Source organism: Brachypodium distachyon, chromosome 5 (genome assembly GCF_000005505.3).
Source record: "Brachypodium distachyon strain Bd21 chromosome 5, Brachypodium_distachyon_v3.0, whole genome shotgun sequence".
Lineage (NCBI taxonomy): Eukaryota > Viridiplantae > Streptophyta > Magnoliopsida > Poales > Poaceae > Brachypodium > Brachypodium distachyon.
The window spans coordinates 555,990-569,400 of NC_016135.3; the positions used below are offsets into that span (position 1 = coordinate 555,990).

General features: G+C 43.0%; 1 protein-coding gene across 1 annotated transcript; it reads right to left on the reverse strand.

Annotated features, from left to right (window-relative positions):
* Positions 1-1,498: 1,498 nt before the first annotated feature.
* On the reverse strand, positions 1,499-6,809 carry LOC100821788. The gene is made up of 4 exons (XM_014895518.2): positions 6,607-6,809; positions 6,318-6,431; positions 1,979-4,997; positions 1,499-1,818 (listed from the first exon to the last, which is right to left on the reverse strand). Exons 2-3 carry the CDS (start codon positions 6,327-6,329, stop codon positions 2,007-2,009), a joined length of 3,003 nt encoding a protein of 1,000 aa, XP_014751004.1. The 5' UTR covers positions 6,330-6,431; positions 6,607-6,809; the 3' UTR covers positions 1,499-1,818; positions 1,979-2,006.
* Positions 6,810-13,411: the final 6,602 nt, after the last annotated feature.

The window sequence follows — 13,411 nt, forward strand, 5'->3', positions numbered from 1 at the left end:
AGCTCGCTCCAGCTTCGGGCATACTCGGATGCTACCTAGGCTAGTGATCCTTTGGATCGCCGGTCCTTGTCTGCTTATTATGTTTTTCTAGGTGGTTCTCTTATTGCTTGGAACACGAAGAAACAGGTTGCAGTCTCTCGTTCGAGTGCGGAGGTAGAGTTGCGTGCTACGGCACTTTTGACGGCTGAGGTGACTTGGCTTCGGTGGTTACTTGAGGATTTTGGTGTTTCTGTTACTACACCTACTCCTCTTTTGTCAGACAGTACAGGTGCTATGAGCATTGTGCGTGATCCCGTGAAGCATGAGCTTATCAAGCATATTGGTGTGGATGCTTCTTTCATGCGCTCTTGTGTACAGGATCAGGTTGTTGATCTTCATTTTGTGCCTTCTGAGCTCCCGTTAGCATATTTCTTCAGGAAGGCCCAGACTAGAGCACATCATGGCTTTTATCTCTCCAAACTTAGTGTTGCTGATCCACCGTGAGTTTGAGGAGGGTGTTAGAGTTGTAGTTGTATAGCCATGGTATATCCCCATTGTATAAGAGGTTTTCTGCATATTTGCCACACATGTACCTGTATATATACTGGCCTTTGGTCTCCTGGAAATACAAGTTGCATATTTCCTAACATCACACACCAATCAAAATGCATGCTTTCAAATAATAATAAAAAAAAATACTTTGTTTGATATATATAATCTTGGCAAGCTAAACAGCACTCTCACACCATGAGGGTTGTGTGACCATGGTAAAGACACACCACAGGCACATGAAACCCTTCTTATTACAAGCACAAATTAAACCAAATCAAACCACACACAGATGAATATAGTTAAGCAGTAGCACACGCAGGAATGAGAACCCGTTAACAGTTAATTAAGGAGCATCAAGCTAGCAAGCACATATTTTATTCTTCGCAAGACACCCCAACACCATCTTGGAAAAGCAATCACTGATTTGAACTGTTGCCACCGCCAAACCTACACAGACAACATAATGCATAAGTGAGCTATACATCTGCACTGTACAAGCATGTAGAGAGTTCAGATTATCACATAGTAAAATTTAGTTTTATGTGATAGATGCATGAAACAGGAAACAAAGGGAGAAAGACTTGTGCATATATGTGTACCTGAACGGTTACATCAGGGATCACTGCAGAACCGAGCCTCTGGGCAGGGAAGGGTGATGTCCGTTCTTGTAATATGACGAGTGGCGTGTCTCGAAGAGGGAAGGGTGGTGGCCAGCCTCCAGCCCATCCCACTCCAGCTTCTCCCACAAGTCCTTCTCGCACTCCACGACGGGGCGGCTATCTCGCCCAACGGTCGGGAGGCGCATGAGACCCCAGCATTCCCTCAGCGCTCCTCCGCCCGTCCGCCGGCGGGCGAGCTCGCCGACGATCCGCGTCTTCCGTGGTCGTCCCAGCGTAGTAGTCGCGCTTCAACCCTTTAGATCGAAAAGTCTGTAATACGAGTTTGGGGATTACTGAAGATCACACGATGCTTCCAAATCAACCACGCCCAAATTAATTTGGTTTCATACAAATAGTCTTTGGCAAGCCAAGAAGTACTCTCACTCACACAGTGGGGGTTGTATGTCTGGCCATGGTGCGACACAACACAGGCACATGAAATCCTTCTTATTAAAAGCACAAATAAAACCAAACCACACACAGATGAAAATAAATTCAGCAGAACACAAGCAAACGCGCATCAAATTCTTCTTCTTTCAGAATTCAGAAAACACTCCGAGTCTCCGACACAATATTGGCCAGCAAAAATTCATCGACTTGAACTGTTGTAGGTTTGTCACCACCAAACCTACAGAGACAGCAGAACACATGAATTAAATGGACCAAAGGTAATTAGGACAGAAGACAAAGAGGTTGATTAACCTGTAATAAAGATACACGGTAAATGTACAATCCTGTTTGCAGTTCAGATAATCACATAGTAAATGCTAAATCGCATATATGAGTACCTGGACGCCTGGACGGTTATGTCGGGGATCACCGGAGAACCGAGCCTCTGGGCAGCGGCTTCTTGTAATACGACGAGTGGCGTGGCTCAAAGAGGGAAGGGTGGTGGCCAGCTTCCAACCCGTCCCACTCCAGCTTCTCCCACCAATCCTTCTCGCACTCCACCACGGGGCGGCTATCTGGCCCGACGGCTGGGAGGCGCCTGAGACCCCAGCATCCCCTGAGCCGGACGGTCTCGAGATTGGGGGCAAACATCTTGGCCTCGCAGATCCGTTGCAGCTTATAGACCCCATGCAGGTAGATGTGCTTCAGCTTTGGGAAGATGTGCTTCAGCTTTGGGAACTCCAATACGCCATTCCTATGATCGGTAGCTATTCGTGTCAGAAACTGTTCCTCCACAGGGAATACCTCAATGAGGTCACCACAGTTGACAATGTGAAGCGTCTCTAAGCTTCTCAAGGTGAACCCCAACAGCGGGAGAACATATGCGAGCCTCGGGCAGGAGTACAGGTGTATATTCCGTAGTTTCGCAAAGGAAACATCGTCCTTGCCTGTTGTCCTTCCTTTGCTCCAAATACAATGGGCCATCCGGAGATCAGCCGCCCAAAAGTTCTCTAGTTTTTCGAAGCAGTAGTAATTGAACCAAATAGTAAACACTGTATGCATCCTGGGGCATCTCACCACATGACACCGTTTCAGATGTCGCCATAAGATTCTCTTATCTTCTATGGACATCATGTGTTCAGGGATGACCGTGGTGACGGAGGAATTGTCGTGCACATGCAACGACTCAGTCTTTGCCACCGCAAAGACGATAGCCTTGATTCCTTGTGAACTCTCCATGCCAATGTCGCTAATTCCCTCACCAATCTCCACATGGAAGTCCGACGGCTGAAACTGCAGTGCGTTGATGTGGTCATGATCAATAGCCATGTCATCAACATCAACATCCATGTAGGTCCGGTAATTCTTCGGTATTAGTAACTTTGGTCCAGGACGACCCATTATTTGCCCCCTCTTATAGCTTTTTTCCTCAGATTTGCTGGTACAAGGGACACATAGATTTAAATGGGACCTAGCACTCTTCCAGCAGAATGCAACATTACTTTGTAATACCAAGCTCTGAAAAAACCGTATGTCCATTATACTAACATATGCTTGATCAAGTTTTGTATGAACACGACAGACCGAAGAATCAATGTGTAATAATGTTAGTTTTGGCAAACCCATCTCCGGCCATAGAATGGCATAGAGCTGCAAGCATCCCAGTAAAATAATTTCTTCAAGAATTGGAACTTGCAGCACTTCATCCTTGAGGTCAAGTGTTTTGACCAAAGTACCTGATAGATCCAGCTTCTCAAGATTTGGAAGTGACCCACACAATGTGAAGCTCGCCAATCTTGCACAACCAGCCAAAGAGATACTTGTGATTTCGGCTTTCTTATTATGATCCACTCCCGCACGAGCATCTAAGCTGAATGATTCAAGTGATGGAGGTAGTTCTTCGGGGCCAACATGCTTCAAACCAACACAGCCATCTAGAACCAGAGTCTTGAGACTAGTTGCCCCTGATAAACTTGGTAACACTTGCATTGCACTATTCCCAGAAAGGTCAAGGAGCTCCAGCTTAACCATATCTCTGAATTCATCCATTTCTTCTGTCACCCAAGGGGATGTAGGCTCAATTACTCGGAGCTTTCGAACATTCTGCAGTTGACGCCATTCCATACTGCGGCGCCAAATCCTTCCCTTGTTTATATGCACCTCCCTAATGTTTGCAGACATCTGATCAGTTATCTCTGGTGATGAAACCAATTCCCAATCTGTTTTGCGTATGTCTAGTACCCATAGGCTCTGAAAAAATACCATAGCTGGTCTATCCTGCTTCTCACCATCTTCTTCTTGCCGATCCTTGCAGCCATCTAATCCGAGGAATCTTATGTTGCGGCAACAATGGAAAGGAGGTGAAGAAAAACTGAAGGTGCAGCGGCATAGTTTGAGCACATGAAGGTTGTCCGATTGATGAAACATGTCATAGGGCAATAACCGTAATGAGGGATCAGATCCGCTTGTGTCCGGCAACAAGAAAAATGAAGTGGACTCAGGGTGCACAGTCAACAGTTCCGGCAACAAGATCCTCACAACCATCCATCGTTCCGGAGGAGTCTCCAGTTTGCCACCAAATGACAGCAGTGTGTTAGACGAATAATCTTCCATACGTATCTGATGATGAAGAGCAGCAGCAACCTTCCATGCTTTTTCATCCTGACCTCCTTGTATAATCCCATCACAGACCCAATAGCTAGAAGCATGAGTTGCCCAGTTGTAGTCCATGACGTCGCCTCCCTGAGAATTTAATGCCAACAGATACAAGAAACAAACTGCTTGACCAAGATTATCTGAGCAGCCATCAATTTCGCTAGCCTCATTTTCCAGCAAAAAATTCCACCCGTGAGTACTATACTCATCATAAAGACAGAGATGTGAATTATCCACCTTTTCTGTAATTTTTGAGTTGAGCCGAAGCCTTCCTCGAAATGTCCACAGGACTTTATTGCCAAACCATACAGACAGAACAATGCCAAAATCATTCAAGTCAATTGCGGTGTCGCTCCCATTATGGAACACAACTAAGCATTTCTGGTCTCGTAAGGATCGATGGATCTCTTCCCCAACGCCATGTATCTCGTTTCTGGAGCTTTCATCTACCCCTCTGAAATCATCTTCCTTGTCTTGCCTGTCAAAAATAGCCATGACCCACTGAGGAAGCTTGAGTTCTTGCACGATTGTCCTCTGTAGTGCTCTTCGGCTTTTCCACCTCGAGCAATCAACATGGATGATCTTGTCGAATATCTTCAGCAAAGAAGGCGGAGGGTCTTGAGCTATAGCTCTAAGCACCGCCGAAGCAGCCAGCCCCTTCCATCCATCAAAATAGATGGCCTTGTATGCGGTATCGTTTGTGTCCTCTAGAAAAGGGATTATCTGCTCAACCGCTTGTTCGATGTTGTTGGGAAGAATCCGCTGCATTAGTTGATGGCGGTTAGTTGAGTTCACTCACTTAAGAATTATCCATCTAGTAACATATAAATGCAAAAGGTGAACCCCACTAGTTAAACTACACGCATGTGGCATTCATATAGGCATGGAATAGTGGTTGGCGCCAGAAAAGAGGGAGCGCATTTCTAGCGATGAATTCCTCTACTAGACCGGATGCACGTCTAGCAGTTAAGATGTGGAATATGAGATGCTTGCAATGTGTTCGGTGAAATACCAACCCCGGAAACAAGAAAAGTTGCTTGTGGATTGATTCGGACTTTGAAATAGGGTGATAAACTTTAGATCCATGAATCAGGAATTTTTTCCTCTTATTCAGGATTTCTTAGATCTTGTAGTAGATGGTCTGGCAAATCGGCGACCATGTCATACGCAGATTGTCTTGTCTATGTTTATGCATTTAAGGTGTTTGATCTAATGTACTTTCAACTTGTACTGATATGTGTGTTATGAGTGAAAGGGAATTCAAAGTTACTCACGGATTTGTGGAACAAATTAACTTTGTGAATCACCATGAAAAGTATTTGGGACACCACTAAGCCTACGGAAGCAAGAAAAGTTGCAATGTGAGGTACTTGCAATGTGTTCGGTGAAATACCAACTACGGAAGCAAGAAAAGTTGCTTGTGGATCGATTTGGACTTTAAAGTACGGTGATAAACTTTAGATCCATGAATCGGGATTTTTTTTGTCTTGTTCAGGATTTCTTAGATCTTGTAGTAGATGGTCCGGCGATCTTGTCAGACACAGATTATCTTGTCTATGTTTATCCATGCAAGGTGTTTGATCCGATGTACTTTCAACTTGTACTGATATTGTGTGTTAGGAGTGAAAGGGAATTCAAAATTTCTTACAGATTTGTGGAACAAATAAACTTTGTGAATCACCATGAAAAGTATTTGGGACACCACTAAGCCTATGTGAAATATGCAAAATTGACCGAAACATATTTCAAACTCCTATTATTTATTTGAAACGCATCTAAAATTATGCATTTTGACTAAATGAAAGAAAAAAAGATAAGGCTCGTGAGAATGACCGGTGGGTCAGAATCACTAATTTATATAAGTCGTCGATTTCCAGGGTTTTATTTACTCATTAGTCTCGGACTCGTGGGTATCAGTTAAAATCTCATGTATTTGTAGTTTTGTGTTACACCTACCATTACATATGTGTCTCGGTGCACTTTACTGTCTTAGATTATGTCATGTCTATATATACACAACCACAATAAATAGTACTAGCCTAGATTGTGAGAATTGCATGCATTAGCTAGGTAGATAAATACCACTCGAGGCATGACGACTAATATTTCGATGAAGGCCCGGCAAAGAGAACAAGAGCCAGATATATCTAACCCATCGAACGATCTGCACCTCGAGATGAATTATTTTGCAATCACCTGGTTACCAGAAGAGTTTAGGAATTAGTTATGTTGGTGCATGAACAAACATTGTCAGTTGACGATGCATAATATACAAGCCTGTTATCTTGGGAACTGAATAAACTTCGAGCAGTTAACATGAGGTATCTATATAGCATAAGAATTGATAATCATACGGGATTACAAGTAGTACCTTAAGCTGCAGGCAGATCTTCTATCTTGTATGCTGATGATATGAGACAGTATCTGTTGGTATGAAGTATGAACTGCTTCTTTGTGCCAGAAGAAAGATGTTTATGTCAGTTGTTATGAAGGTGGTATGGATTGTGGAACAACCAATGGGGATACTGGGTATCGAGCAACTGTTCAACTTGAGGTAATGGCTCTGGCTTCCTTTTTACGAAAGCATACGGTGGTTCTTTGCTTGAGGCTGGAGCTAATTAAAGAACAAAGACGAAACTGTCTGATTCTTTTGTTTCTTTCTCTTTTTACTTTCCTTTGAATAAAGCAAGGGAAATCACGCGGCGTCAACAACCCAAAAAACAGATCGTCTCGTCAACAGGATAGGAAAAGGAGCCCTAGCCGCCGCCCGCCGCCGCTTCGATCAGATCGATCTCGTCTCCGGCCGGCCGGCCGGAGAACGAGGTCCCTGCTTATTCTACGTTTAGTGTTTTAGTATGTCTTCAAAATTTAGGGTTTGGTCAACCGGCAGCCGAACTATGGTGGTAATGGCGGCACTGCGCAGGTTAATAATAAGGTTTTCCCGACTCCTCATCCACCTCGTCGACGGCGATCCTGCCGGTGGCGGTGAGCAATGCGAGACGGTTGGTCGCTACTCTTCTGAAGTGGTGGATCTGGTTCTGTGTTTGTGCTTTGCAGGTTGTCTACGTGTATCGCTTTATTGGTTCTTTCTTCGATCGATGAGACTCGGTCAGCTTCGACCTCATCGTGGAGTTAGTGCGACTAGGTCTTTTTGGATCCGTCTGGCCGAATTTAGGATGGTCATCCAACCCTCTTCGTCATCTTCTTCTCTGAAACGGTGGGAGCACTGTCACCGTCATCTTTTGGCTCCGACCGGCGACTTCCCGGCTGCTATGTCAACAACGGTTTCCTGGCTCCGACGTGGTTCGGATGTCCAAAGGCAGCATCGAGCTTCGCTCACGACGCGCCACCGGCAAGTGCAGGAGGAAGACAACGACGTTTACCTACAAGAACTTGAGTGTAATTTTATTTTATTTTAAAGATGGTTCTGTAAGAGTTAGTTGATGTTAATATATGGCCTTGGCCTTCTCGCAAAAAAAAAAAGCAAGGCAAATTGTCAGATTGGGATGAACGGTTTGGTTTCTGGGAAGAAGAAAATGGGATTCTTTGCTTGGGATTACCGAATTACCAATAAAATTTCATGTTACTAAGTACCATGTAACCATGGTTTCACTGTTATGCTTGTAGATGTTATCCGTCTTGTTCATCCCAACGCTAATGTCCCAGAAGTTTAGAGTTATGTATTCCTCTCAATTTTGTTCCTCCAGTCTGCCAACTGAGTTGGGTTTGGAAAAGTAAATGTGTTCCTAAATTGAAGTTCTTTGCCTGGTTATTCATCAATGAGCAAGCAAGTGAAGTTGGTGCATCCGGATTTTACTCGGCGCTCGTGATGCCCTCCGACAGTGCTTGAGGATTCCTCCCATGTTTTGCCAGAGATTATTTCCATGTTTTTGGTTCTCTACCAACCCGTCTGTTCTGCTTTCATATGGTACTCGCCGGTATGTGGTGCGACCACCTCCATGGACTTTAGATTGAAAAGTTTTGATAAAAAGATAGCCACCGCTTGTGGTGTGATTATCTTCCCCTATTGTAAACTTTCGTTCCTCGAAGTAATATATTTAGGTGGAGATTCTCTCTCCCCCCATTGCCTAAAAAATGATATATTAAACAGTACTAAAGATTTGATGACACGCAGACAGGTCCAGCTCCATGGAGATAGATCCCTGTGGCATATTTGCAAGAAGCCGCAGTGACCTTATTTTTTATAGGGAAACCCCTTCAGTCCCTTTGTTGTAAAACACTGTAAATTTGTACATATTTTGTTTGGTTTTAAATATATTCTGCGAAGCCTCTACTAAAAAATTCCCTAAAAATCATCTGGCAAGAGCCCTTCACATGTGAAAAGCGAGCAAAATTTGAAGAACAAACAGTATTCACCGTACCAGGAATACCTTCAACTGATCAGAATCAGTGAAATTATACATCAGGCTATACCTGGCCAAATTCTATGAATCCTCTATGGTCTACTTCTCCCTTGTCAGTCGATTGATCGACGTGGGAGAACTAATTTACCTAGGTCAATGGTACTTGAATTTTACACCTAGCCAGAAATAAAAATGCCCACACAAAAGAAGTCATATGAACATTTCACAGAACACAATTAAGCACCAATCGACACCGAACAAAACAGACCAAACAAAAAGAAAATCTTGCGAACCGACAAACGTCACCAAGAAATAAACATTCTATGCATGTAACATGTACAGTCTACAAAGAACATTGCAGGATAATGTACAGGTTTTTTCTTTTTGGACAGCCCAGATGATTTATAAGTTTCATAAAGGGAAGAAAGAACTAAGAGAAAAAAGCAGGTAAACATGATGATAACTTCCAGGAACCATTGAGGAAAATTCAATTAAACAGTACATTTTACACTTTCTGCATATGAGTCCATATGAGCTCTCACAGATCAGCAACAAAACTGTTATAAAGTCCGGCTGCCAGCCAATGTCATTATCAATGAATGGAAGCTTTTATAAGCTCGATCTCTTAACGAAAAAAGTGAATCACCAAACTTCAAGCCCCTCCTAAAATGTGATCAGCAATTACCGGTCAAGATCCATGCAGTGTGTACTTTGAATGCAGAGGGTGTGTTTGGTACTGTGATACTTGGTTGCACTTTGTCCAAGACTGTTGCCCAAAAGTCTAAATTCTGTCTCCTCCTCGTCGTCACTATCTATCTTCTTCGGTCTAATCCTATTTTGGTAACATCTCCGTCTAAGTAGAAAACAATAAAATAATAGTTCACAAGTTCTTTCTTTCACTTTAACCGAAAGGATGAGAGGAGACGGTTCCGTAAATTCCTTCCCGAAGATGATGCGTTGATTTGCATTACATCCCTGAATTTTGCCTCCTCTTCATCTGTCCAAGAAAGAGCAACCTCCTCACCCATACGATCAAATCCACATGCATAGGAAGCAGAACCAAGTTCACGTCTCAGCTGAAATCGCCTTCTGCAATATGAAACCTAACACATTCTACTGATCTCAGAAGGTTGCAGCTGCAAAAATATCTCTGCCTCTGCCAATTGGGTCACAGAAAGATGGTGCTTTTCTGTTCTCGCCTTCAATAGGCCAGAGTTCTGTGCCCAACCATTTCAAGGTTTCCAGATCATCGTAATTTTGAGGCAGAACACCGGTCCACTTGGGAACCAGTGCTTGATAATTGGAGCCCGCTGGTACTTTATTCCTCTTTTGTCCATTCATATTTCTCTCCTGTTCCATGACCGTTGAGGTTCCGTTCATATTTTCTACAACAGCTATTAATTCGTTAGTATCAAAACCAGGATGTTGAAGCAGCTTTTTACTGCATTGGGCATCAATTCTGGCACCGTTGGTACTCATGTAGCACTTGCAACCCATTTCCTGTGCCAGCAGTTTGTCATGCGGGACAGGGGAAGGAACTGTCCGAGCTCTGCTCATGACTCTGCCTTGCCTCTGCCAAAGTATATATTGATTCTTTGCTTGAGGCTGGAGCTTAGTAAAGAACAGAGATGGAATTGTCTGCTTCTTTCCTTCTTTCTTTTTTCCCCTTTCCTTTAAATAAAGCAAAGGCAGGATCAGATTGGAATGAACGATTTGCTTTCTGGGAGAAAAAAAAGGGTCAGTGGCACTCGTGGCTGAATTTCCCTGACTCTGTGCGCCGGATTAGAACGTGAATCTTGCAATTTGCCACTCTATGAAAACGGCCTAGAGTCCACTCTGCTCCGGTTTTCTGGATCCCACCCACTGCTGTGACCTGACCCCTATGTCTGAACATGTTTTGTTTGCCTACGGAACTAGAGATGAATGGTGTCAATTTTGAAAACTGATTGCCCTGTACTGGAGATCAGCTAGATGGTCGATGCATAAATATCTGAGATGGGTCTGTTTGTTGCTTCAGTTTGCAGCTTTAAAAATTAATTGGTTATTTAGGATGGAGCAACTGGCTGTTTACAATATAATAAAACACTCAGCACTGAGCGGGGTGTCTGTATATATTGGTGCTGAAGTAGTGCTAATGACTGTCAGGTTTAATTGTGCATGCTCTTTATGTACCTACAGTCAGCCACCATGCTACTGCTCAGACCTTGCTGACACAGGAATACAGTCAATTCCAAAACTATTTATAATGTGGGGATCAAGATTGTAGCAAAGATCATGATTAGCATGAACCATAAAAGTGTTGATGTTTCCATGACGAATTTCCTATGTACCAGAAAAGTTGTGAATGAGATTCTCATCTTCCTCCCCTGAATAATGTGTTCCTTCTCTGAATGAGTCAAGTTTTTGTTCTGCAATCGGACAATTTTTACAAATGGGGTTACACCAATCTCTGAACGAGTGGAGCAGCCAGACGAATCGTTAGGATCAGATCACTGTGAAAAAAGAAGAAGAGAACTAGAACATCCGAACAATGTTTAATGGGTTGTTTAATTACAGAAATCTTTGACAACATCTCGCTGTTGGCATACACGAGCCCTTCACAATGTGAGAGTGTAAATCAGGTTACACCAAGGAACTAAATAATAGCCTAAAAAACCCAGCCAAACTTGAGACATAATGCACCTCGGCTGGTCGACTAATTCCATTCCAACCACTTGTATGAATCCTCTCTAAGGTATACTGCTCCCTTGACAATCGATTGATTGATGAGAGAGAACTAATTTGCTTAGATCAATCATCAATGGTACTTGAATTTTACAGCTAACCAGAAAAAAAATGCCCACGTGAAAGAACTGGTATGAACATTTTGGAGAACACAATTGATGGCATGAAAATTCAGATGACACAATTAATTTTGGGATCATCACCTTGCTTCCGAAGAAGGAGGATGCGTCGCAAATTCAGCAATTTAAACCGATTTGTTTGCTTAATGTTTGTTACAAGATTTTTACGAAGGTGTGTACTAATCGTATCAATGTCGTAGCGAGCTCTAGTGTTAAACCCACTCAATCAATTTTTATGTCAGACGCCACATTCTGGAGGGTGTGGTTATCTTACATGAGACAGTTCATGAGTTGCACTCAAAGAAAATGGATGGGGTAATTTTTTAAATTGACTTTGAAAAAGCGTACGGTAAAGTTAATTGGTCTTTTCTTCAACAAACCCTACGGATGAAGGGCTTTGCTGAATTATGGTGCAAGTGGATTGATGGGTTTGTTAGGGGTGGCAGTGTTGGGGTCAAGCTTAATGACAACATTGGCCATTTCTTCCAAACTAGGAAAGGTTTGCGCCAGGGGGATCCTTTATCCCCAGTTCTTTTCAATATCGTGGCTGATATGCTTGCTGTTCTTATTGAGCGCGCTAAGGAGAATGGTCGGTTGAATGGGGTGATTCCCCACCTTGTAGATGGTGGGGTTTCTATCCTTCAGTAAGCCGATGACACGGTCATTTTTTTAGAACATCATTTGAAACAGGCTAAATATCTTAAGATGCTTTTGTGCGTCTTCGAGCAATTGTCTGGCTTGAAGATTAACTTTCACAAAAGTGAATTGTTCTGTTTTGGACGTGCTAAGGAGTCGGAGGCCCAATATATGAACTGTTTGGGTGCGGGATTGGATCGTTTCCATTTCGTTATCTCGGAATACCGATTCATTATAGAAAGTTGTTGAATAAGGAGTGGAAAAGCGTTGAGGATCTCTTTGAGAAGAAGCTCAGCAGTTGGAAAGGGAAACTCCTCTCGAGTGGTGGGAGGCTTGTCCTGATTAATTCAGTACTCACAAGTCTTCCTATGTTTATGTTGTCTTTTTTTGAGGTTCCAAAGGGTGTAACTAAGAGACTTGATTTTTATAGATCGAGGTTTTTTTGGCAATGTGACGAGCATAAGCGGAAATACAGACTAACTAAATGGGACATCATCTGCAGACCGCGTGAACAAGGCGGTCTGGGTGTTGAAAATTTAGAAATTAAAAACATTTGTCTGCTGAGCAAATGGTTGTTTAAAATTCTGGATGGGGAAGGACTTTGGTTAGAGTTGCTTCGTAATAAGTACCTTTATGCAAAATCTCTGTCCCAGGTCGAGTCGAGAGCGTCTGACTCCGCTTTTTGGAAGGGTTTGTTGAGGGTGAGACTATTTTTTTCCCCTCATGTTTCGTTTACTGTCAACTGTGGTTTGGCAGTGAACTTTTGGAAAGATAGGTGGTTGGGGCACGTTTCTCTCAAGGATCGGTTTCCCTCTCTTCATAGGATTGCGTTGAATCACCAGGCTTCTGTTACAGAGGTGATGACGATCGTGCCTCCAAATATTGTCTTTAGGAGGAATATTGTTGGGGCGAGATTATTTGTCTGTGAGGAGCTGTGTGCAAAGCTTGCTACAGTTCAGTTTGTTGACCAAGTAGATTCTTTTTCCTGGGTGTTGTCTTCTTCGGGGTCGTACTCCGTGAAATCTTTTTATCAATTCTTGATTAATATTGATTGTCAGTTTCGTCATAAAATTATTTGGAAACTTAAGATGCCTCTCAAGATTAAAATATTTGCATGGCTCCTTTGCCGAGGGGTTGTACTTACTAAGGATAACTTGGCTAAAAGAAATTGGCATGGTTGCAAAAGGTGTATCTTTTGTGATCAAGACGAAACTATTCATCACATTTTTTTCGATTGTCCTATGGCGCGCTTGGTGTGGAGAGTTGTCTTTGTGACTTTTAATCTACCACCACCAACTTGCATCTCGAATATGTTTGGTCGTTGGCTCCATGG